At 40.9% G+C, this 24524-nt stretch overlaps 3 protein-coding genes across 3 annotated transcripts; 1 reads left to right on the top strand and 2 right to left on the bottom strand.

Annotated features, from left to right (window-relative positions):
- Positions 1–108: 108 nt before the first annotated feature.
- nfatc2ip (nuclear factor of activated T cells 2 interacting protein) lies at positions 109–4483 on the bottom strand. Its single transcript, XM_026325332.2, has 9 exons — positions 4230–4483; positions 3299–3397; positions 3093–3153; positions 2828–2963; positions 2504–2584; positions 1534–1777; positions 1305–1449; positions 541–656; positions 109–450 (listed from the first exon to the last, which is right to left on the bottom strand). Exons 1-9 carry the CDS (start codon positions 4239–4241, stop codon positions 289–291), a joined length of 1056 nt encoding a protein of 351 aa, XP_026181117.1. The 5' UTR covers positions 4242–4483; the 3' UTR covers positions 109–288.
- Positions 4484–11046: 6563 nt separating this feature from the next.
- On the bottom strand, positions 11047–15756 carry sgf29 (SAGA complex associated factor 29). The gene is made up of 10 exons (XM_026324089.1): positions 15656–15756; positions 15023–15096; positions 14768–14843; positions 14571–14643; positions 14403–14467; positions 14148–14277; positions 13576–13722; positions 13408–13443; positions 12844–13006; positions 11047–11662 (listed from the first exon to the last, which is right to left on the bottom strand). Exons 2-10 carry the CDS (start codon positions 15086–15088, stop codon positions 11546–11548), a joined length of 873 nt encoding a protein of 290 aa, XP_026179874.1. The 5' UTR covers positions 15089–15096; positions 15656–15756; the 3' UTR covers positions 11047–11545.
- A 3766-nt stretch (positions 15757–19522) lies between these two features.
- nupr1b (nuclear protein 1b) lies at positions 19523–21150 on the top strand. Its single transcript, XM_026325357.2, has 3 exons — positions 19523–19744; positions 19875–20011; positions 20808–21150. The coding sequence occupies exons 1-2, from the start codon at positions 19648–19650 to the stop codon at positions 20000–20002; spliced, it is 225 nt and encodes a 74-aa protein (XP_026181142.1). The 5' UTR covers positions 19523–19647; the 3' UTR covers positions 20003–20011; positions 20808–21150.
- Positions 21151–24524: the final 3374 nt, after the last annotated feature.

Below are 24524 nucleotides of genomic sequence, written 5' to 3'. Positions count from 1 at the left end.
AGGAGCTGCTATACTGGGAAACACATCAAGGGGAGTTTATGTTAAAACAGACTGAAAGAAAGATACCAAACTCCAACAGCTGTGCAATGATTATGGGCTTATGTCTCCTGTCAGTTTGTTAAAATTTTATTGTGCACAGCATCTAAAAATATAACCTCCTCCAATGTGAACTATTACAAGTTTTATTTTTAACATTTACAATAGATGTACTTTTACAAATTAATAGCTGATTTACTAAATCATTTTTTTAAATTTTTTACAAAAAAGTGAAGTTAGGAAATGACTCGGTCAAATCCAAACTTCAATGATGTCTCCGTCCTCCATGTCGAGCTGAGCCGGTGTCTGGCTGGGTGTCACCTTCAAACCGTCAAAGTGGAATCTGACCTTTTTCTGAGCACTGGTAGACATCTTGGACAAATACTGGGAGAAGATGGAGCCCAGCGCTGCATTCTAAAAAGCACAGAGAACACGATACCATTGTGTGATGCGACTAAAACAAACACAAAGCAGATGATGGGGAGAAGTTGAGAAGCTACAAACTCGGTGCAGAGAAAACTCCTGCGAGGAGTCTCTGTCTTTGCTCTGCAGTCTCACGGTGATGATGCTGCTGCTTTCATTATCTTTGCCTTTGTCCTCTGCTGCCATGACGACACACTCTGCACAAAGAAAGGAATAGGAAAACAGCAAACTTTGGATTATTACATGCAGTCTGAGCTGGTGATGGAATGACAAGCTGCACCAGGGTGAGACAGAATCATGACATGAATCAGGTACATGCACATACATATACATTCACAAACTGTTCAGTTGCATTTATAGCTTCCTTTCTTTTCATTGTGTACTGTATGTTTACAACAAAAGCATTAAATACTGTTTCCAAACAAAGTAAAAACTCATCACAGGGTTCACTCGTTTTTTTCTGAAACTTCCTTGATCTAACGCTCATACTCAGGTCAGGTGATCACAACTAAAGCATCTCCATAATGACCGAGGAACTGCTTCTGCTGAGGAAGGCCACAAAGCGTGACTACAGAGCTCTTTACCCACAGGACCTGAAGTGGATCATGACTGGAATCATTATAAACTCAAACTGAAACAGGTCTGTAGTCATGAATGATGTGGTGCTAGTTGTTTTCTGGTACTTTAATTGTATCACTGTTTATAAATTGTGTTTTGTGCTGTTCTGAATATATTTCACTGAGCTTCCCTATCTAGGCATGGGCATCACAAATTAGCTATAGATACTGCAGTATGCGGCATTACTTAATGCTGTATACAACTAACTTGTATGTCATGTGACCCACCTATTATATCTGCAATGCTGAGCCCGAGCTCTCCAACAGTGGAGTCTGTTGGCAGCTCCACCTCCTCCTTCAACAACAGGAGGCAAGGGGGTGGGACATTAAGGATGATGGACAGCCTGGTCAGAACTTCGTGTAAAGGCGTCGACTTAAATGAAAAGAAAAAAGAAAAAATGCTGGAGAGAACAAATGGCAGATATTTCATTTTAAAGCCAGGTTTCTGCATACGTACAGACAGCACATGGATTTTGTGGATCTCTGTCCTGCAGCGGATCTTGAGGGGTATCTCCCGGATAGAGGTGCTGGATGGAAGTGTCTCTGAGCCTGGGTTACAGGTTACAAAGATGACATCCTCATCCTCTTGTTCCTCCTCATACACTTGAGACTTGGAACCTCGATGGCGTCTGGCCTTGGTCCTGCCTTGAGCCATGGGAGAGAGAAGGGAGTTCACCGCCTGAAGCCTCATGTCAAATTCACTGAGGGAGGCAAAGGCAGACAGAAAATCAAAATTTAACCATGTGGGATTCCACTTGTTGCTGATTCCTAACCAGCTGACACCTCAGCTGCTGTCAGTTCATAGTCTTTAAATGACAGGTCAACTGCTTTCAGTGCACAAACACACACTCTTCAGGCAAGGTGCAAAAGTAGCAATTTGTAGATGAGTGTTAATGAGACAAAGGATTATTTGTGCCAAGCAGGACTTTGACCACAGAGACTCCTGTATTTGACAGCCCAAACTGTTCTAAAGCCTTGAAAATTTCACATATCTTGGTTCAGTATTGGAGTAGAAACTAAACTAACGTTATTGTCTAAAATGCACACAGTGGCTTCATTTTCCTATAAGACTCAGCAGTCTGTGTGAGTCAGACCCTGACTGACAATACTTTAACGTGCACTTGATCATCTTTTATTCAAGGTACAATCAGCATCTTAGGTAAAGAGCCACAACTCTTCCTCCACTGTTTTACAGTTCTGTTTTAGATATTTCATCCACCATTTTTTAAAATTTGTGTACAGTAGTGCAGTTTAGAGTTTAGTATCAGTGCTGTCTTTTTGCCATTTGTTCTACATGTTTCCAGTACTCTCACAGATTTTATGCATTGGCGAAAAACAGAAAAAACAGATTCACAAAGTTCATTATTCACAAGCTTTTCTCTCTGGCTTGTATGAAACAATGACTTAGAATTAGTAAGCGGACTCACTGCAGCTTCTTTTGGACCTGACGGGACTGTTTCTGCACTGGACTCTCTTGAGGTGGAGGAGACGGGCAGTGAATGGTTTCTCTGAAGAATTAAAAAAAAACAAAACAGCAGGTGACCAAATAGATGTTAAATCAAAATTAATTTGACAAGGACACGTATTAAACACAGCTTGAACAAGACCTGTGCCAGATGTTGAGAATATATTCAATTTAGCTGAAATGCAGACAAACTTATCTTATATGGAAGCAAATCATTTTAGATTTGATGGCATTTTATTGAGGGATGAACCCGTTCTGCCACATTAACATGAGCTCCACTACTTACGGTTCTCTTTGTCCTTGTTTTTGTTCGTCCTCCACACGTTCTTCTTCATCCTCCTCAGAGTCACTGATGGAGATCATGTTTGCTTTTTTCCCCTCAGGTGTAAAGTCCAGCCATAAGCTGTCGTCTGTTCTATCATCTGATCACAGTCAGAAACGGAGGGGAGAAAAAAAAAAAAAAAAAAAAAAAAAAAAATCACCTGCTGCTGAGTGCAACTCACTTTTGAGTTTGTTTATCTCTACAGGCAATAAAACCCATCAGCTGTTACCTGTGTTTTCCTTGTGAGTGAACACAGGTGCTGTTGGCTTCAGCTGCAGACTGCTGTTCACCTGGAAACAAAAGCCCTTCAGTGACAGAGGCATCAAATATGTCAAACTATCATATACCGACAACAAAACAAAACAGGACTAGGGCAAACATAGACAAACGCCAGAGAAGCTTCAGTCGCCTCACCGCCTCACACCAGGTACTTACCTTGTTGGAGTAGACCGGCACCGGGATGATAGCTGAAGGGTCGAGGATGCGTCTGCGTTTGGGTGGTGGCCTCACAGCCTGTGTGTCACTGTCGGATACCTGAGGAACACAGACACCTGGTGTGATGAGCTGCTATCTTGTGCAAAGGTAGTCCAAAGAGACCTTTGTAGTTCTTTTGTGATGGACCTTTTATTGTTTGGACCCAGATAAGCATCAGAAAAAAGATATATGCATGAATCAAATGAAAACCAATGACTCCTTTATGAGTAGCCTTACAGTTAACTATACCACATTTGGTACTGGCGGTGAATACTCCAATCCTTAAGGCTTTTAGTAGCCTTTAAAGGATTTCTGAGCCAACAGTGACCTTAAGATGATCTGCTTCAGGAGGTAACGTTAGGCTAACCAACCTCTGTGAACCAGCTAGCTCAAACTAAGCATTAAGCTTCATACAATCCCAGCTTTGGGTAGCTAACGTTAAGATAACGGGGTTTAATTGGGGGACAGTCAGACTTCATCCTTAAATACTGTTGTTACACAATTACTTATTAAAGTGTTAAGATGTGTTACGACGCTAACATGGTAACGTTAGTTTAACGCTCATCTCGCTATCACAAGAAATGCAAAATGAAACCAAAGTACACACAGCGGATAGTCTGTGCGACCTCCAGCTAATCGGAGGCTTTTACTCTGAAGAACTTTGAAGGTAACAGTAACGTGTTAGCGACGTTACTAACGTTACACTAACGTTGTGTCTGACATACACCTGGTTGGCGCCACTTCAGTCTGCTTATGCGGCTTCACGCCTTGACTGTCCACTTCATGTCAATAACAAGTTTAAGTCTAACACCATTAAACGTATATTTGTGACCCACACCCCAATGAAACTCAGTGTTTTACCGATAAAACCTACAGATTTGTTAACACTCACCGCCTCCGCCATGTTCCTTTTCCGCGCGCTACTGCTGCCTTCACGGTCTGTGGGATCTTCCGTACCTTTTCATCTTCAATCGACCAACTGGAACCAGGCGGAGCATTATACATATTTATTGCTGATTTGTGTGCGCTGCTTTGTCCCGGTCAACCTGACGCTGGTTCTCCCGACTATTCATCTGAAATTGACGAACAAACTTCTCGGCCAGGTTTTTAACATTTGCCCCTGCACAGTCAATTAAAAAGACCCCACAATTACGGTGTGTATTTTAAGTGTAGGGTTGCTCTCTTTTTTACACAACATACAAAATTTCAGGGTTTCAACCAAGTTGCATTGTGGGCTATGGTTAATACAACAGAAATTGGGCGTGTGCGTTCAATTCAACCAATTCTTGACTGGTTGCTTTTCGTTCTTTTTTTAATTTACATGAGGGACATTTGTGTCTTAATTTGCATGCTTTACTGATGTCAGGTGGTTTATTATATGGTTATGACAGTGCATGACCTGCCAGCCTGATTATAAGTTTCAGATTTCAAGCAACATATTGAAATAACCTAAGAAATATGAAAGTCACTTGTAATAATAAATTTAGGCCGCATGGGATGTTTATAATGTTGTTTATAACTTCAATATGCCCTGGTGCCTTGGAATCAATATCTCATGGGTGAACACAAGCTTTGTAACAAGATTACCAGTATTTGTGTTAAGATCCTGCACATGCTCTTTAGTGGTTATTCTGTATTTCTCCATATCGGCTAGTGTTGCGTTCATGTACTGAAATATATTAGGCACACACAGTGCATTCAGAAAGTATTCAGACCCCCTTCACTTTTGTTATGTTGCAGCCTGATACTACAATTACTAATTGTTTAAATTCATTTTTTTCTCATTAGTCTACACCCAGTACCATATAATGACAAAGTGAGAACAGAATTTTAAGAATGTTTGTAAATTTAGTAAAACAAAAAAGGGGTCTGGTGGGATTTGTGTCCAGGATATACATACATTTAACTTGTTGGAATTGCGAGAGCCTGTTGATTTTAGAGATATGCAGGTCAACGTGCCTGAACAAGGTCCAGCCCTGGTCAGAGGCTGTCTGGTGTTATCGCACTCTAGAGGTCTCACAGCCAGGCAGTGTGTTAAACATTGTTTTGAGAGGACCCTCCCAGGCTAGTGATTTTAAACACTGATGATAGTTACAATGTTTATGTCTCTTTCCCTCCTTGTGTGAGTATTTGTTCTCCTGAGGCAACTAGGCACATTTGGCATCTGGTGAATGAGGTATTTATGCCACCTCTCTACTTCACCCAGTTGCCCGATCATATTGTGACCTGCCTGTTCCCTGTGTATGGCCACATTCTCCTGAGTCTTTTCAGTCTCATCCTGGCTCCTGTTTCCCTGTGAGTGGCCACACTCTCCTGAGTTCACTTGGCCTCTCCTAGTTCCTGTGCTCCGCATCACCGGACTCCAGTTCCTCTGGTTCCATGTGTCCTGGTCCCTGTGAGTTAACACACACTCCTGAGTCTCCTCAAGTCTCCTCCTGGTTCCTATGTTCTTTCTCTCCTGGTTCCTGTTATCAGCTCCCATGGGTCTCCAACGGGTTCCTGCAATCTGTGCCTCCCCTGGTTCATGTGTCCTGGGTCTCCTGCTGTTCTCCCCTGTGTCTCTGCAGTCTTCATCTGGTTCTCCACATTTCCTAGTCCTGCTCCTGTGTCCCTGGATTCTCTCGTGTAAATACCTTAGTTGAGTTTTCCTGTTTGTGTTTAATAAAGTCTTTGTCTGAAAGCTTGGGTCCAGATCTAAAGTTATTCATATAAAATGTGACAGACATACAGAGAATCCCACCAGTTTTTCTGGCGCTTCATATGTTTGAGAGTGCTGCTACAGGGTGTATGATGCTCCCGTCTGTTTCACACAGTGTCATCAGTACCAGGCCAAACAGTGAAATGCACAAATTGTAAGTGCTTCTGCAAATTGTTGCATTATTAACACAAATTAGCTACACCAAACACAACACAATAACGTGTAAGATGATGAAATACTGTGAAACGTGTTAAAACCTATAGAGCTTCAAGCACTGTCAGGAACCCAAGAGCCCACTCATTGTCACACTACAGGTTATCAAAATATCACGGATACACATTTATGGCTCACAATGCATCAGGCTTTGACAATTACATATTGCTACAGTACTTTGTCAAACAAGGGATCGGTCCTAATGTGACGATGAGAGGTAGTAGAGATTTTCTAATGTACGACTACTGCTACCAGCAGCACTGGATAGATTCATGTAGATTTCTCCCCATGTGCTTGGTCCAAATTCCAGCCGCCTTAGGCTGAGAGCCTGGAAAAGGGATATTTCCCTCACAGGTTCAACCTTGTACAAAATGAGTATTATGTACAGTGGGTACGGAAAGTATTCAGACCCCTTTACATTTTTCACTCTTTGTGTCGTTACAGCCATTTGCCAAAATCAAAAAAGTTCATTTTATTTCTCATTAATGTACACTCAGCACCCCATCTTGACAGAAAAAAACAGAAATGTAGAAATTTTTGCAAATTTATTAAAAAAGAAAAACTGAAATATCACATGGTCATAAGTATTCAGACCCTTTGCAGTGACACTCATATTTAACTCACATGCTGTCCATTTCTTCTGATCCTCCTTGAGATGGTTCTGCTCCTTCATTGGAGTCCAGCTGTGTTTAATTAAACTGATTGGACCTGATTAGGAAAGGCACACACCTGTCTATATAAGACCTTACAGCTCACAGTGCATGTCAGAGCAAATGAGAATCATGAGGTCGAAGGAACTGCCCAAGGAGCTCAGAGACAGAATTGTGGCAAGGCACAGATCTGGCCAAGGTTACAAAAGAATTTCTGCAGCACTCAAGGTTCCTAAGAGCACAGTGGCCTCCATAATCCTCAAATGGAAAAAGTTTGGGACGACCAGAACTCTTCCTAGACCTGGCCGTCCAGCCAAACTGAGCAGACCCTTGGTGAGAGAGGTAAAGAAGAACCCAAAGATCACTGTGGCTGAGCTCCAGAGATGCAGTAGGGAGATGGGAGAAAGTTCCACAAAGTCAACTATCACTGCAGCCCTCCACCAGTCGGGGCTTTATGGCAGAGGGGCCCGATGGAAGCCTCTCCTCAGTGCAAGACACATGAAAGCCTGCATAGAGTTTGCCAAAAAACACATGAAGGACTCCCAGACTATGAGAAATAAGATTCTCTGGTCTGATGAGACCAAGATTGAACTTTTTGGCGTTAATTCTAAGCGGTATGTGTGGAGAAAACCAGGCACTGCTCATCACCTGCCCAATACAATCCCTACAGTGAAACATGGTGGTGGGAGCATCATGTTGTGGGGGTGTTTTTCAGCTGCAGGGACAGGACGACTGGTTGCAATTGAAGGAAAGATGAATGTGGACAAGTACAGAGATATCCTGGAAGAAAACCTCTTCCAGAGTGCTCAGGACCTCAGACTGGGCCGAAGGTTCACCTTTCAACAGGACAATGACCCTAAGCACACAGCTAAAATAACAAAGGAGTGGCTTCGGAACAACTCTGTGACCGTTCTTGACTGGCCCAGCCAGAGCCCTGACCTAAACCCAATTGAGCATCTCTGGAGAGACCTGAAAATGGCTGTCCACCAACGTTCACCATCCAACCTGACAGAACTGGAGAGGATCTGCAAGGAAGAATGGCAGTGGATCCCCAAATCCAGGTGTGAAAAACTTGTTGCATCATTCCCAAGAAGACTCATGGCTGTACTAGCTCAAAAGGGTGCTTCTACTCAATACTGAACACAGGGTCTGAATACTTATGACCATGTGATATTTCAGTTTTTCTTTTTTAATAAATTTGCAAAAATTTCTACATTTCTGTTTTTTTCTGTCAAGATGGGGTGCTGAGTGTACATTAATGAGAAATAAAATGAACTTTTTTGATTATGGCAAATGGCTGCAATGACACAAAGAGTGAAAAATTTAAAGGGGTCTGAATACTTTCCGTACCCACTGTAGGTCCATACCCAGATCCTTACTACCATGGTTATGATAGCATGAGTGTGAGAGGTAATTTCATGGAGTGGTATGATACAGTGAAGGGTGACTATATGATTGATTTTCAGTCTGAAATGCTCCACTACTGCACTAAAGATGTGGAAGTGCTGGATCCGTCTGCATTTACCATTCTGTTGCATGGGCTTGTTCAAGATGCTGCTTCTGCCCAGAGACACACTGGCTCTCACATACAAGGGGGCCTACATAGAACGTAATAGAGCGATTTCAGACTCTTCAACTAGAGTGTTATAGTCATGTGGGAGTGTGAATGGTGATCAGTAACAAGGCCAGACCCTGCTGTCATTCCTTTCTTGCTGGTTGCAGGAAGTCAGAACGCCTGAACCCCAGAGACCATCTCCTTGGTGGGCAAACAAATGCCATGAAACCATATGACAGCCTGTGAAGATGGTGAAAAGATCCACTATTTTGATGTCACCAGCCTTTATCGGACAGTTTGGTCAAAAGAGGCCAACAAGCCATCCACAAATCATCCTTAGTGATTTTGACAGTACAGAAAATGATTTTGGCTTTGTCATGTGCAACCGCATGGTCAACCTGGGCTCGTGCCTAGAGGTGTCACTTTAAACTCATGTTCCCCCTGTGTTGTACATGTGCTGAAGAGCTTAATCAGAGCAGTGAGTACAAACGCAGTGACCGTGACAGATAGCTCTCAGCACATGGGTGTCATCTGAGCTTGAAACGGCTCTTCGAAAGGGATACAGGATTGTCTGCGTCAATGAAGTGTGACATTTTTACAACAGACCAACAAATTGTTTAATGATGTCAAGACATTTCTGAAAAGCAAGGAAGAGGCATCTGGTTATCTGGTTAAACGTGAAAACTCCTGAGGATCAGCAAAAATATATTGATGATTAATAGGAGCACGAGATTATCAGACTAGACCTGGACAAGGTCAAAGTTAAAAACAGCTGCCAGGAGGAGGGGAGGTGCAGCATGAATCACACGATGATGTGAGGCAGTTCTGATTCATTTATGAGGAGGTGGAAATTGTTTAGTCGCGTCATTAGCATCATGATTAGCATCCGAAGGAAAGCAAACACAAGATATAAATAATGTGTTAGCCATTACAGGATAAGGCCAGATCAGATTGCAGTTGGAGCTTTTGCCACTCTCTCCATGGGGTGTGAACATTCAACAAGATTGTTGCCGATTGGCTCAGTGGTCGCAATGGGAACGTTCTCTAGACAATGCCTTATTGTCCAAAAATGGTACTCCTGGCTCCACAAAAGCAAAATGGTGAGGTCCATAACTGGCCAAAAATGGCAACTGAATTGGTTTCATTCTCGTGGTGCGCAACACTATGGGTGACATCACACTGTGTAGATCCACCCCCTATACACCCTCAATGGTTGCCCATCAAGATGCATTTCTATTTTATTGACACATCTTTTCTGATTTAAACTCACTCAACTGCTCATTGTAATTAAATTAATTACTATGCAACTGTTATATTTTCAGCATCATGTACATATAATTGGTCTGATATGGACATGGTGCTTATCCAGTTTAGCTAATCAAATGTCACATTTTCATTAGCTTATAGAATTGCCTTATCATACACGCCTTTACTAAAATACTGTTTGACTAATAAATAATTAATGTTACCATAATATAGATAAAGCACAGATTGTATGCAACATACATTTGTTTGTCTTTATCTGCCATCTTGGACTTCTGGAGAAGTTGTCAATCAATCCCAGTCAATCATTTCATTCACAGTCAATCACAAAAGGAACCAACAGCATTTACTGACAGAAATGTTTATGAGCCTGCCCTCAAACTGTCAAAACCACCTCTCATGTTATGCTGTGCAGAAAAGTATCAAGCACAGAGAGTGATCGAGGGGAATTCAGGGGGCAAGTGAGGAAACCTAACAAATGAAGACGGAAAAAACATATTTGAGGTGGGAAAAAAAAAGTTTCAGAATGATATTATGACAAACACACAGCTCTTTTTTCTGTGCACATGGATTTCACTTTTGTACTTGCATGTGGGGTATTTGCACTCGTGAACTGCTCAAAATGTGAAGGTCTATATTTTCCACCCTGTGTTTTTGTGTCCTCTAGTTCTGACATTGATGTAACACCATATTTGATCGTGTACACATACCCATTCACTCCGGTGAACATTTTCTCATACTCTGGTGCTTCACTGCTTTAATGGAAAAAAAATTTGAATAAAGAGAAAACCCTAAGCCTCTTTCACATACCCAACCCAAGAGGGACTGCTCTAGGAACCAATCACACTGCCAGAAGATCACAAAAGGTCAATCGCCATACAGGGCACGTGGTCAAGTGTCACATGCACGTGCAAACATGAACACGAACACTCATATTCATGTGCACACACATTTCCACATGCACATGCTAAGATGACTGTTACGGGCTTCATGAGCAGCTATATGGAAACCTCTCCTCAGTGCAAAACACATGAAAGCTGCTTGGAGTTTGCAAAAAAGCACCTGAAGGACTCTCAGACTGTGAGGAACAAGATTCTCTGGTCTGATGAAATCAAGATTGAACACATAGTTATTATCTCGTACTGAGTGTAGATTGAGAAAGAAAAAAAAAAAAATCAATCTGTTTGTGGAGGGAACAATTTATAAAATGTTCCTTAAGAAAAAGTACTAATACCTCACTGTAAATGTATTTTTTACATTAAAACTGAACGTCCTGTACTTAAAATATAGCTACAACACACATAATGCAGACACAGTCAGGAGGCATAAATATTTTTCACTCTGGTCTTGTTTTTGTTTCACAAAGTAATCACTAAGACTTTACATGTAAAAAAGACATCTTGGGACCTCAGGTTGGGCCTTTTATGGCAGAATAATCAAACAGCTCCAATCACAGCATCTGGATTTTTGAGGTGTTGAACTTTTTCTACTTTTCTTTTTTCTCCTCCATGAAACATTGAAGTCTTTGTTCTGGTAGTTAATTTCTTGTCTTCTGTGTCTTGGTGATGTTTTTGCATTTTTATTTAAAAGATGGTAAGAACTGAACAAATCTGTTCAGCAGTCGTTCCTGTTTTGTCAGACACCTTTACGACCAGTCTATGCAAATTCTGAACCAGACCCTTGCTTTTCAACAAAAACTTGTGATATTACTGTGGGGATAGTTTCAGATGTGACAAACACTTCTATAGAAATTGAAACCAGTGCCAGCTCAAAACATAATAATACTCCACAAAAGGTGTCATCACAGTCTTTTGGTCTGATATGTGATATCACTTCTTCTTGTTCTCTTTGCAGGCGACCACATATCGCTGAGCAACATTGAGAGGGGGTGAGTAACCGTCAGCGTACGACGTGTCCTCAAACAACACAGAGTAGTCGTCCTGAGGCTGCAAACATACACGGTCTGAGATTAAAACACTGCTGGAGGATTTTAGCTCAGTTTTCTACAAAGAATTTGGGATATTATCCTGTTTTACTGGCTCACTGTACAAGTTGAGGAAAATGCCACAGTTGTGTTAGTGAGGAGCAGCTTCAAAATATAAGACTTGAGCATTCAGAAATGTTTGATTTCAAACAGAACAGTCATTTAGACAATTACATTTTGGATGTATCTGAGTTTGTCTGTTTTGGCTGCGTCAATGGTTTTATCATCTCCCCAGTCATTTATAAATTAGACATCAAAGGAACGAGACCTGTGCAGGGCCTGTACCTGTGTCAGAGTAATCGGTCCTCACTGGACAGATATTCTAATCTGCAGCAACAGGAAATGATGGTGAGCTTTTTAAATTATAATGTTCTGGTAAAAAACAAAGTCCTAGCCACTTTACAGCAGTTGTCAAAATGCAGATTTGCAACTGTAACTTCAGATGCAGCAACCTGCCATTTCAAAATAAGGAATTATACTGTGCATTCAGAAAGTACTCCACTTCACTTTTTCACTTTTGTTATGTTGCAGCCTGATACAGTTATTTAAATTCATTATTTTCTCATTAATCTACACTCAGTACCACATAATGACAAAGTGACAACAGAATTTTAGGAATGTATAAAAAATGTATGAAAAATGAAAAACTCAAATATCAGGTTTACATAAGTTTTCAGACCTTTTGTAACAATGTGAAAATTAGCTCAGGCACTTCTAATTTCTCTTGATCGCTGCTGAGACATTTCTACACCTTGACTGGAGTCCACCTGTGGTAAAGTTTTTCCTTTTAACTAAATTTACAAACTTTTCTAACATTCTGTTTTGACTTTGTCATTACGTGGCACTGAGTTTAGACTGATGGGGAAAAATGAATTTAAACAATTGCGGTATCAGGCTGCAACATCACAAAAGTGAAAAAAGTGAATTGGCCTTGAATACTGTCTAAAATGCACTGTCCATTCCCAATGCACAACCAATATGTGGATATATGATGATATAAAGAACATCTCTGGTGATTTGCCCTGCTCATCCTCACTGTGTAAAATGTCATTCATCTTATTATGGCTGTGTATTTTGCCAATTACTGATAATTATATTTAGATTATGTATATCTCAAAAGTACCACTGAACTGTGAGTCTCACCCTGTGTGGTGGAGTGTGGATGAGGGCCCGGTAGAAACAGGTGGTCTGGGGGTAGAGGGCCAGCACCAGCTGGTCCTTACTGAACAGGGCCTCTGGGTCTGTCTCTGGGTTGGCCTTCCACTGAGGCAGAGGAATGATGCGCCGTCTGCTCAGTGTGTGTCTCCTGATCACAAAAATAAACATTTGTTTGGTTTCATGGTGTGGGAGATGAGAGTCTGATGTTATTCTACTTTTTAAACTGAGAGTGAATGTATTCCTCAGTACCACAAAGCTCCACTGTTGTCTGAAAATTATTCACACTTGAACTGGGTGACATGTCCCTTCATGACCAATTTCAAGTGTTCAGATAGGCTGATATATATTTATACATTTTTTTTAATTTTTTTTTTTTTTTTTTACATGTAATACTAACCCTAAAGGAACTAATATAAAGATTAACAAATATGGCAAAAATACAGGACAGGGCAACAACATATACTAATAAAAGGTGGGAGGATTACAAATGGAGACACAGAACAGAGGTGACTGAGATGTTCATGATGAATGTTAGAGCTTAAAACTCACTCTTTTCCCTCCTCATCAATGTCGTCCACCTCGTATCTAGAGAGAGAAGGGAAGAAAAGCCAGATCTGTTGAAGTACATTCAAATGTCAAATCCTCAGACCTGGATTATTTTACACACAGAAGTCTTAAACTTAAGATGTGTGTGTTTGAATTGCATGACATTCTTACTTGTTGGTAGAGTGATTGTAGCTGACCACCTCAGCCAGGATCCACTGCTCGTCTCCGTCCACAGCTTTTACCCTCGCTGCCACTTTGTCGCCCTGTTTGGCCACGTAGTCGCTGCTGGCTGGGGTTGCTCCACACAGAGGAGGAGGGCTGAGGGTGGTGAAGATGCAGAGCAATTAAAGGAAAGATAACATTTGGCGTTTTATGTTTCTGCAACGTACAAGTATCTCTGCTTGGTATTTTAGCAGTTATGATTTTAATTAGAGCAGAATCTCTAGAAAGTGGCATACAAATATCTACCATCTGTCAGAGCGGCTTCTCTGTGAAGTGGATTTTGCTGTGAACTAAAGGTTTAAATGTATTTGGGTACCAGAATATATTCAAAGCCCCAAGTGAAAGAGAGTATTGCTGTCTACATTTTGCAATACAGTGTGTAAATTGACATTTGTTGACCTTTCAGCCTCAGTGTATATTATTAGAACACAGCCTGTTGAACCTAATGATCTAGTAACCATGTGTCACTTCACAAGTTGTAAAGAAAACTCAGCAGACAATCGCGGACAAGCAGCAGCTACCTCTCCCCCGGCTTTCCGATCCACAGAGGAAGCGTCATGGCAGACTGCTGGAGGAGCGTCATGAGGACGCCGCGTCTCATTGTCTTCCGGGGTGGGTCGGTGTCACTGTAAACCCCAGCCATCTTAGCAGCTGCAAAATCAATAAATGAATTGTAAATTTTAAAAATTAAAAAAAAAAAAAAAAAAGAAAAGACACAAATTCAGTTGCAGACCATGGTAGACTTTTATAAATATATGTTTTCTTCACACACATACCTATTCTCCTCTCCTCCAATAAAGACTTGATCTCTGCAATTTTATCAAGAGCGTGACGCAGAATGCTGTGCGAAATAAATGAAACATGTATGACATGTGTCTGTACTTGATACTCTAAACTTGTCCAAGCAGAACTCAAAGCATGTTACTTAAATTGTGGACACTCACCTGCACTCTGCCTCAGCATCTGCTTTGGCTGTTGTGTACAATCCCCTCAGCTTGGTCCGGTAGTATGGAGAAGCTGGAGAAGAAAAGAGAAACATCAGAAAAGGTTTGGCTTAAAAAAATGTGTGTGCGCTGGAGGGAGGACTTTCTGTCTTTGTGACACAAAAAAAAGGAAAACAGTGTTTGATGCGGCAACTTACTTTTGTTTTCCGTCTGCATCCTCTCGTGTGTTTTCTGAATGTTGAGCAGATTGTGTTCACTACGTGATCTCTCCTCCTGAAAAGAGGACACAGATCATTTGAATCTGGTTCATTTTAATCGACTGACAGAGTATTATACTGTATGTCTATGTAAAATCAAATGTGAGAAGTCACATAGCTCACCGAGTAGGTGAAGCCTATTTCATATGCATTAGAAGATTCAACATTACAACAGTGTGATGTCTCCTAACTTACCTGGGTCTGTTTGATGAGCTGATGGAGCTCTGTGAGAAGCTCTGCGATCTTGGTATCAGCTGACATTTCCGTACCTTAAAGATTTTCACATGCAGATATGAGTTTGCAAAGTCGGTGCAAGGTTTTTTTTTTTGTTAATATTTTTGTCACTGCATTAAAATTATGCATGAGATGGGAGCTGAAACAATAAATGGATTCAAGCCTTTTAGATTAAAGCTCTATAGTTATTGGTTAGTTACGTGAACAAAACAATATCTCTGAAATAAATGATTTCTGAATGGAGTTCTGTTTAAGTCCCGCTGGTACTGAGGACACAGTGAGTAAAGTCACCATGACATTCTGGCATTAGACGGTGGAAAACGCATAAAATCGCTTTATTAAGTTTGACGAAATTACTAAGGTTGTCTTTAGTGAAGTAAATGAATGAATCCAGATAACACTGTAGCTAATAAGACACTAGCTTGTCTGACTGCGTTAGCATCTGGGTTTGTTTGCTAATGTTAACCTGTCGGCTACACTGTGAGATTTGTGCCCATCCAGTAAAAACAGTAGCGCTATATTTTTCCACTCTGTTCACTCAATACACATTACAGACGTTATCTTTTCCGTAATACAACCAGTGAGGCTTCTTACCACGTTTGTTTTGCTGTTTATTTATTGCCGAAATACAAACTAGGCAGATTAGCTTCTTCTCTGATGTTAACGGGAGCGCGACAAACCGACTTTAATGTGCACAGCGCTACCACATGGAGAAGTGTGGAACTGCAGGCTTCACACAGCGTCAGACATGATACCTTTTATAAACATAGAAGTTGTAGTTAATGGCTTTACTAAGGGTTAATGAACCATCTCCTAATGCTTTACAGATCAGTTGTAAGACATTAATAAGAACAACTTTTGAAAAATCTTACTCCAGTACAAAAAACTACAAAATCCATCTGTAAACGGATTATCAATATTTAAGGCTGCAGATTTATTATTTATGGCGAGAATTTGGCCAGTTGTTGATGTGCTAAATTTAACTTAGTACAAATGTAAATAGAACAATGAAAAAATGTACATTTTGGTTGCATCTTGCATCAACATGTCCAGTTTAAAGTTAGGCTTCAGTAATGGCATGATAGTGTTTCTGTTCTGCAGTAATGCAGTAAATGTTAATCCAGGACATGGGGAGGTGAAGGACCTGAATGAAGCCTAGTTTTAGTGCATGTTCCCCTCACGATGTGTTCATAGTCCTTTGGCTTGTATGGCCTGTGTGCCAGATGCCATGTACAAACTGCGCTATCATCACACTTTGAGACCAGTTGGTAGATAAACATCCTGTTAATAAATGATTAACATGTTTGAGCCTAAAACAGAAGACAGTCTGTAAAAATACATATTTACAAAACAACTACTTTTTGGTTTTTAGATTTAACTCATGAATTACTTAATGAGGAGTCTCTAAGTGCACAGCCAATAAAAGCTAGATTTAAAATGTATATCATGTGTGGTGAGATAAAAGAAAGTCCTCATTGCAGTCAGTGTAAGTCAGCTCACAGCCCAATGGGTGATAGCTTATCTGTATACAGTGCTGTGTGTAGTACACCGGTTGTGTGAAACGTGTGTTTGGACTCACCAACACACACCCTGACAGGGCAATACACCTCCACACAAATACCTGCACATACAGACTGAAGGTGTGCCATACTGCCTAATAACTGTAATGAACTATAACGAATTGAACTTTCTCATTAAGTCCAGAATGTTTTGCTCATTAAAATAGGACACAGGCCAAGATTTATTTTTTCTCCTATTAAATGAGTAAAATATTATATAAAAATATTATTTTCACTCCTGTACAGAAGCCTCCTGGTTATTCTTTGCCTCCTCTCCTCTCTTCGCTACCTGTGAGTTCTCTTTTTGTGTTTATTTATGATGCCATCGTGCTCCCTGCAGCTGATGGCAGGGGAGAGCAGGGGAGCAGGGCCAGGAGCAAAGCCTGCATGCAGGATGTGAAGGGAGCAGAGGTGTTTACACAAATGTACTGAACGTCAAACTGTAAGTCTGATATCAGTACCTGCGTTGGTATGGAAACAATCGATATTTGGATCGATCCGCCCTAATCTAGATGTGAGGACAGGCTGTGAGCCCAGGCAGCTCGACTGGCTGTTCTGCAAATATTTACAGTACTGAGTCTATGGCGAGACAGAAACAGCATGCCAGCAGTGTCATAGAAAATATCCTGAAAAGAGAAAAACAAAAGCTCCTGCGGTGTCTTCAATAAAAAGCTGATGAAACGCCTCCTCCTCTGGTTGGCTGTGTTTATGGCAGGCTGTCCTCTCAGCTGTACGGCTCTCTGCCTGCAGCCAGTCATGTCGAGCTGGCGAGGAGCTTTGTGCTGAGTCTTCCAGGCAAGAGGAGGGATCTCCGCGGGAGGAGGAGAGAGAAGACACCCAGACACAGATGGAAGCTGAAGGAGCTGTGACTCATCATCAGATGACATTAAACCTTTCTTCCAACCACATGAGCAAGTTGCTTTCATAACTTTACACCATAAACTCTCCCCATAAACTATTTAACCTTTATTATGTTTTTGTAATCCATGTGGTTATAATAACCATATAGCCCATATAAAATTTTATAGCTGCTATAGACAATGATAGGAAGAATATAGTACAATTTTAAGGGAGTTGTAATACTTGTTTCCATTTTATTTTGCTTTCTACTTTTACTGCTCTACATTTTAGAGGAAATGTGCTGCTGCACAAAGAATTACATGTCCTTCACAAACAAACAGACAAATAGGCAAATATATAAATAAATAATTAAAAATACTGCTGACAAAAGGTCAAAAGTCTTTTCTTTTTGTGAGTATCTGTATGAACAGATGCCAGGCTGTATTTTTCCTTTGGACACTGACCTGCTTGTTTTCCAACTCTCCCTGCTCTACCTTCTGCTGTTTACCTGGATCAGGTGTGTTCAGCCAATCAGAAGCTGGAAGATACCATCTCCGATGAGGGTGGAGTGTGGGGAAACAAAGTGAATTGGGTATCTTCCAGCTTCTGATTGGCTGAACACACTTAGAAAATAAGCAGGACAGCGAAGGCCTGGAGTTTAACACACCTGCATGTTGATCTTATTTTTAATCATGCGACTTCACTTTCAGAGCCAAGATCTTCTTCTAATATTGTTTCTTACCATCTTCACTGCTGATCTCAGGGCATGATAAAGTGAAGGCTTAACTTTGACTGTCAGAGCTTTTAATTTGATAGTCTTAAGTATGTTTTAATGCTGCTAATGGTTTACTTTAAGTACTGAAATGACTTTTGTCTTCCCAGTCCGTTCCTAAAAGCAGAGTTGGTGAGCAGAGCCTTAAGTGTGTTTCACCGTCACATGACGGAGGCCTGTAATTACAGCGTGATGACGCGAGGATGACTGGAGTTTAAATTCAGAGCGTGACATGATTTCTTCTGTTTATGTTTGAAGCTGCACCAGGCAACCTTAGTGTTTTTAAAATAAAATAAGGCAGCATCTGCTCCTACTCAGCCTCACAGGCTGAAATCCCTAAAAATTCTGTGTTGTTCCCTGAAACACTGATCTAAACCTCTCAGACTGTTAGATACCTATTCTCACAAAATGTGTTTTTTAGATTTGTCAAGCTTAAGTTTGTTTTTCTATAAAATACAATTGAAATGAAATACTGTGTATCCAAAATGAGTGTATAAAACAAAAATATAAAATGTGAAAGCACCAGGGCAAAAACATGTGGGCTATGAACAAACAAAGCATTTCTTGTAGTTTGTTTTCAGGTTTTATTCAAATGTATCTGAGCACTGGAGGTCATTTACCTTCTCACACTTTGTCACTCTGAGAAAAGTCCAGTCCAAAGTTTGTTTTAAAGGGAAGCATCACGAGGTGTTTGACAACGATTAGACTGAGATATGGGATAACAACACACACACACACACACACACACACACACACAGTCTTTTCTGAGCTGGCCTTAAAGTCTGAGGTGTGTGCGAAGTGGGGTAGTTTGACCAACAGATCCAGGTCAGGGCTGTGTGAAGACTGCAGCTGCTGATAAAAACAAAGTGTTGGTCTAATCTGCTGCACAAATGAAGGTCAGACTTCAGGGAGACAAATGTAGGACATGCCTGCAGTCACAACAACCACAGTTTATATTGTAATTTAAAAAACAAAAATCAAAATCAGCCAATAGTCTACACAGTGGATTTGCAGTGAACCAGTAGATTTAATGATAAATATATATAATATAAGGATATAATGACTGAGGAAAGCAGAGATTTATTCTGGTGTGAGGATACATTAGTAAACTGGTTAAAATGATGAGTTAAAATGACTCATGCATGGCTGTGTTTTAGGACACTTCCAAGAAAACAGAAGAAAATGATGCAATATTTCTGCAGCAGAGAAAGGAAACCTGCCGGGGGAGTGTCTGTGTGTGAGTGCAGAGGTGGAGCTGAATGTGCCTGTATAAAAACCCGCTGAGGACTCTGGAGAAAGTATTTTGTTGTGATTCTGCACAGGGCAGCTGAAGAAGCGGGTTTGGTCAGGCTGTTTTTACTGTTTCTCTTTACTGACAAACTGTTCTTGTTGGAGCAACTTTTAGACAAACAACCATGAGTCACGTCGACGTGAAAAATATGAAGCCCACCCAGTTTGAAGACGAGAACTACGATGAATATGAATATTACAACTTAACCGACAAATATGCAGGTGAGAGAAACTTTTTTTTTTTTTTTGGCAGATCTCTGGGCTGAAACTAGTTTAACAAATAGGGAATCGTGTGTTTAGGTCTGTTTGTTAAGCTGGAGTCTTTGTCTGTGTGTGTGTGTGTATTTTACAGAAGGCTCAGCCCGTAAAGGCAGGACAAAGAAGGAGGCCAGTGAAAACACCAACAGACACAACCCTGGAGGACATGAGCGCAAAATAGTGGAAAAACTCCAAAACAGTGAGAAGAAAGCCAAGGAGTGAAATACTGAGGTAAAGCTGAGTTTTCTACTGAAACCAGTGTCAACCATTCATTTATCTTTACAACCCTTGACTGAATTTAAGAGTGACTACTGTATGTGTGCTTAGTAAAGTTGCTTTTTTATTTAATATGCTCTGTAGTTGAGCAGATTGGTAAAAGAGTTAAAATGGGCCCATCCCTGAATAACAGTGTAATGTGAGGACAGTGTGTTTGTTGTTAAAGTGACGATTGAATCTCAACTTCAGCTTTTCCTTTAAGAAACTTTCTTTTAAGTGTTTTTCTCCACAGGGCTGAAGTGGGCGGTTGTTTTTTTTTTTTGCGCTGAAATAAATGTTAATCCTTTGTGGATGACTATGTAAACACTGGAGAGATCCTGTTTTAAATGTGGGTGGTGAAGTTGCTGAGTGTTTTTGTCTTTTCTACTTTATCAACTCAGCAGATGCTTCAAACGGGAGGAATTCTCCCTTTAGGAACGTTAAGCTTCGCTTCTCCAGCTGTATGCGTGACCTGTGGATGGTTGCTGCCCAAACATGACTGCTGAGCAGAGTTTAACCCTTTATTCACCACATGCTAAACTGGAGAGACAGAGTGTTACTTGTTATCTGTAGACTTGCTGCTTCATTTTTTATCTGCTCTGTACTTCAATAAATCCGTGATTAGTTTTATTTGCAAAATGTCCAGAGGAGCTTTGGCATATGGGAGTTTTTAATATATGACTAGTGTGTTAGATGTTTTTCAGGTATGTCTTAAACTTCAATAGTTTGTGCTGAAGCATAACTAGACCGTGATTTTATTTTTCTAATCCAGAGCAACTCGGACGGCTTATCCCGGATACTGACCATGGCCTCCTTGGCGACAGAATGAGAAATGCAGACGGCAGTAGCGTCCTGAGCTCTGACAGGCGAGGGTTCACCTGGGCGTGAAGAGGGGTCCGCAGATCCAGATGTTCCAGCTGCAGCCTCAGTGAGGAGATCTTCATGATCAGTGATAGGCAGCAGACTGTGGCCCCTCAGCCTGTAGGTGTTGTAAAGTGCTCACCTGTGGTTGGTTGCACCTGGTCCTTGTTCAGACCGCCATGGTGCACTAGTGGTGGTGGTGCTGGTGGCAGTTGGGTGATTTCTATGTATTGACAAGTTTTCAATTGATGTTTTAAAAGTACATTTACTATTAAATCTTTCAAAATAACCTGCATTTGTAGTTTTTCTTCTCCCATGAATAATAAAACACATTTAATTCTTGATTTAAATGATTTCATCAGTTTTAGAGAAGTTAACACAGCAGGTGGGACAGGAGCTGTGATCAGGATCAGGAACACCGTGAGGCCTCCAGGGTAAAGAGCTAATCTCTGCCTGTAAAGTCCAGATCCACCAGCAGGTGGCAGCGACATCCAGTGACAGAATGAGAGCATGTGAGCCCACGGCAGTGTTTGAGGGAACATCCAATAAGCATTAACAGATTAGTGTTGGATGAGTTTGCACTTCTTCAGTACACCATGATGTAACGAAAGAGCAGCTTTAAGCAGTCCTTGGAACTTTCTAGAAAGTGTCTTTATACAGTAACTTTACGTTTTGCTTTCTCAGAACTGCAGTTTTGGAAATGAGGTTATGCAACAGTCTGGAGTTATATAACAAACTCAGACTGCAGAGATTCACTCTGAACTTCAATATATAAATCTATATATACATATGAGTCATGTACCTATAGGACTACAGGGCTAAACGCTGATTAAAGGGTGGACATGACTATATACTTCTGTTACTGTCTCTGCCTGTGGGAAAAAAAAACATTAAAAACAACTGTCATCGTGCTACTTGGAGACAGACTCACTTATGTGGGTATTAAAACTCAAACCTTATGCACTTTGGATCATTCGCATTCATTATGATCAGAACGGGACCAGGCGGGGTCAAAGTTTGTCTAAACAGGTAAGACTTCTGAACAGGAACACAGGGAACTTAACGAACACTTTGCTGTAACTGAGTCAGTTAATGTTGGAGATGATTTCAGTCTGATTCTGCCTTTATTTCCTCTACTACCCGCTGCACTAAGAGCCCAGCAGCACTTTATTATACAGCTCACAGCTTACAGTGTAATTTCACTGAGGCATGTAACTCTTGCTAGTACTTAAATATAGATATAGTGGAAGAAATCATGAATAGAAAATACTATTTTAGCTGAAAGTAAAAACAAATTACACTGCTATACTACTATCCTGTTGGTAAACACTCAGTACCTACAAAGGAAGCACTGGGAAACAGAAAAAATCCACAACTTTAGTTTTCATTAAAAACCTTCCTGCAGAGTTTTGGATCAATAAGAAGTGATTTTCCAAATCTTTAAAGTGAAGGAGGGATTTGTACAGTACATTCATTGATTATACAAGCCACAGATTTCATATGGAGCACAAAATGCAAGTTAAACTCAATCAATACCTTGGAAATACACATGTTCTATTTATTTGTGAGAGAGTGTGTCTAATGCTCCCAGTAAATCACACCAGGCGGCTTCAGACATCTGTTGAGAAGCCTGAAAACAGTATTTGTACAGTTTATTCTGCAGCAGCCTCCCCTCAGCAGACAGTGGCTGAATTTAAATGAACTGCAGTGTAAACCTGAAGTGCTCCATGCATGGACCGTCGCGTTCTGTGTTAACACAGATGGAAGAGCAGTGACGGGATGTTCTGCACGGTTTATTACAGAGAGCCAGCAAAGCTTGGAGGGTTGCTGACAATATCATCTCTGGTATCAGTACTTCAGTTCACCCAGGCCTGAGTGGTGAGCAACGGGACATTGTTGTTTAGTTTTATAAATGTCTTCAGATATCACTTTGTCAGATTACACAGAGCTATGATGTCTTATCGGAGACGTCATTCCAGTGGAGCAGGTGGACTTCACTCACAAATTTACCCACTGTGTTCAGGTTTAACATCTTTAAATCCACCTCACAAATATTTTGTGTTTAAGCTGTATTAACTACATTTAACTACTTTAAAACATGTTTAACAATTTCCTAAGTAATGTAGTATTTGTCAAACGAACAGTAGGGGACTATTTTCAGTAGCGGACTAATCCATGTTTGTGATCTAGTGAGTGTTTGGGGCAGGAAGATGATGCATTTTTTCTGCAGCCATAGTTGCGGTGGGCCATTGTAATGTCAGCTACATGTATGTTTACATTTTGGCAAATTACTGTCATCTAAACTATGATGAAGTAGTTATTTGCAGTTTCCTGTTTGTCCTGGGATGCGCAGACACCTGTTACTGGATTACTTTGATACTGAGGGAAACTTAAAACACAGATTCTCAGGTTAAGTCTGAAGCATCTTTTGTTGGTAATTAGGTGTCTGGAGGTTTATTCTGGATGACCTCAGAGATAATGTTGGGCTCTGCAAGTGTAAATCACACCACATGATATTAATATGTATTTCACGATTTGACTTTGAGGAGTACATACAGAACCTTTGCTTAATGCCAAGCATCTGAACGCAGTCTTAGCTGGAGCCTAAACTGGGGTAGGTTCAGCCTGGTCTGTAGTCCTCATCAGGTCATCAACAATTAGCCTCTGAGAGTTACTGACATATTCACACACATTTTTATAAATTATCTCATGATGACAGCACGGCAGTCTATTTCTGTGTAATCCTGACTTACGGTTTGGCTCGCACTGTTGTGCAGAGTGATGTACTGATGCAGTTGAGAAAATGTGCTGTTGCTCAACAAACAGGAAGCAGAATGGTTCAAATTCCCCATACACCTGCAGCCTGAATGCAGCAGCAGGCAGGATTTGGCTCTGATGTGGAAGCAGGGATCAGGAATATTTATAGAGACAATCCTTCACACCAACTTCAAGACTGTGTTACATAATCAACTTCGCCATACAACATCCAATTCAATGTTTCTGTACCCCACACACAAACACACCACCACCTCCCAGTCCTCCCCCATCATCTCCTTCCTCTGCAGAGGAGATACGAGTGCTTTTAGAAACTCCCCTGGTTGCCTAGCAACTACTCCTCAGGACTGCCGCAGGAGACTAGAGATCTTTTGTCTGTTATCAGTGTGTCATATGATATCCTGTAAGTGTGTGTGTGTGTGGTTCTCTGATGACATGTCACCTCCATGGATCTATTATACTAACTGGCACCCAGTCACTTCAGTGAAAATGGCTCCTGGGAGTCAAAAAAGTTTTCTTGTCCCCCCTGGCCCTGCCTGCTCTGGGAAAGTGGATTAAAAAACGAAAAATATTAAAAATATTAAAAATAGAAAAACAATCACCCTCGTTTGCCGTTCGAGGTGTCCTGTCAACAGCTTTACAGTCAAATGGTTTCTAGGCAGAAATGTCTTTTTTATTATTGAAGTACCACGAGAGTCCAGTGGGAAAACTGGCAGAAAAGACTGATCCAGTTCTCTTAATACGTCCATGGTCGTCTCTCATGTATGGTGCCTCAAAGTGAACACATAGTGAGATGAAGGTGAAGGTGAAGCTGTGATCGCTCAGGAAATGACAGCAGTGACAGAAAAGTACC

Source organism: Mastacembelus armatus, chromosome 8 (assembly GCF_900324485.2).
Source record: "Mastacembelus armatus chromosome 8, fMasArm1.2, whole genome shotgun sequence".
Lineage (NCBI taxonomy): Eukaryota > Metazoa > Chordata > Actinopteri > Synbranchiformes > Mastacembelidae > Mastacembelus > Mastacembelus armatus.
The sequence above is the reverse complement of the archived record's forward strand: the minus strand, read 5'-3'. Positions and strand labels throughout refer to the sequence as shown.

Excerpts from the sequence above, each read along its gene's own strand:
- nfatc2ip (XM_026325332.2), bottom strand. Across the intron at positions 3,154-3,298 it reads TGCCGGTCTACTCCAACAAG|GTGAACAGCAGTCTGCAGCT; the intron begins GTAAGTACCTGG and ends TTTTGTTTCCAG. Across the intron at positions 2,964-3,092 it reads CACTCACAAGGAAAACACAG|ATGATAGAACAGACGACAGC; the intron begins GTAACAGCTGAT and ends GACTGTGATCAG.
- sgf29 (XM_026324089.1), bottom strand. The coding sequence starts at position 15,088 with ATGTCAGCTGATACCAAGATCGCAGAGCTTCTCACAGAGCTCCATCAG. Across the intron at positions 14,844-15,022 it reads AGCTCATCAAACAGACCCAG|GAGGAGAGATCACGTAGTGA; the intron begins GTAAGTTAGGAG and ends TCCTCTTTTCAG. Across the intron at positions 14,278-14,402 it reads ATTGGAGGAGAGGAGAATAG|CTGCTAAGATGGCTGGGGTT; the intron begins GTATGTGTGTGA and ends TTGATTTTGCAG.
- nupr1b (XM_026325357.2), top strand. The coding sequence starts at position 19,648 with ATGAGTCACGTCGACGTGAAAAATATGAAGCCCACCCAGTTTGAAGAC. Across the intron at positions 19,745-19,874 it reads CTTAACCGACAAATATGCAG|AAGGCTCAGCCCGTAAAGGC; the intron begins GTGAGAGAAACT and ends TGTATTTTACAG.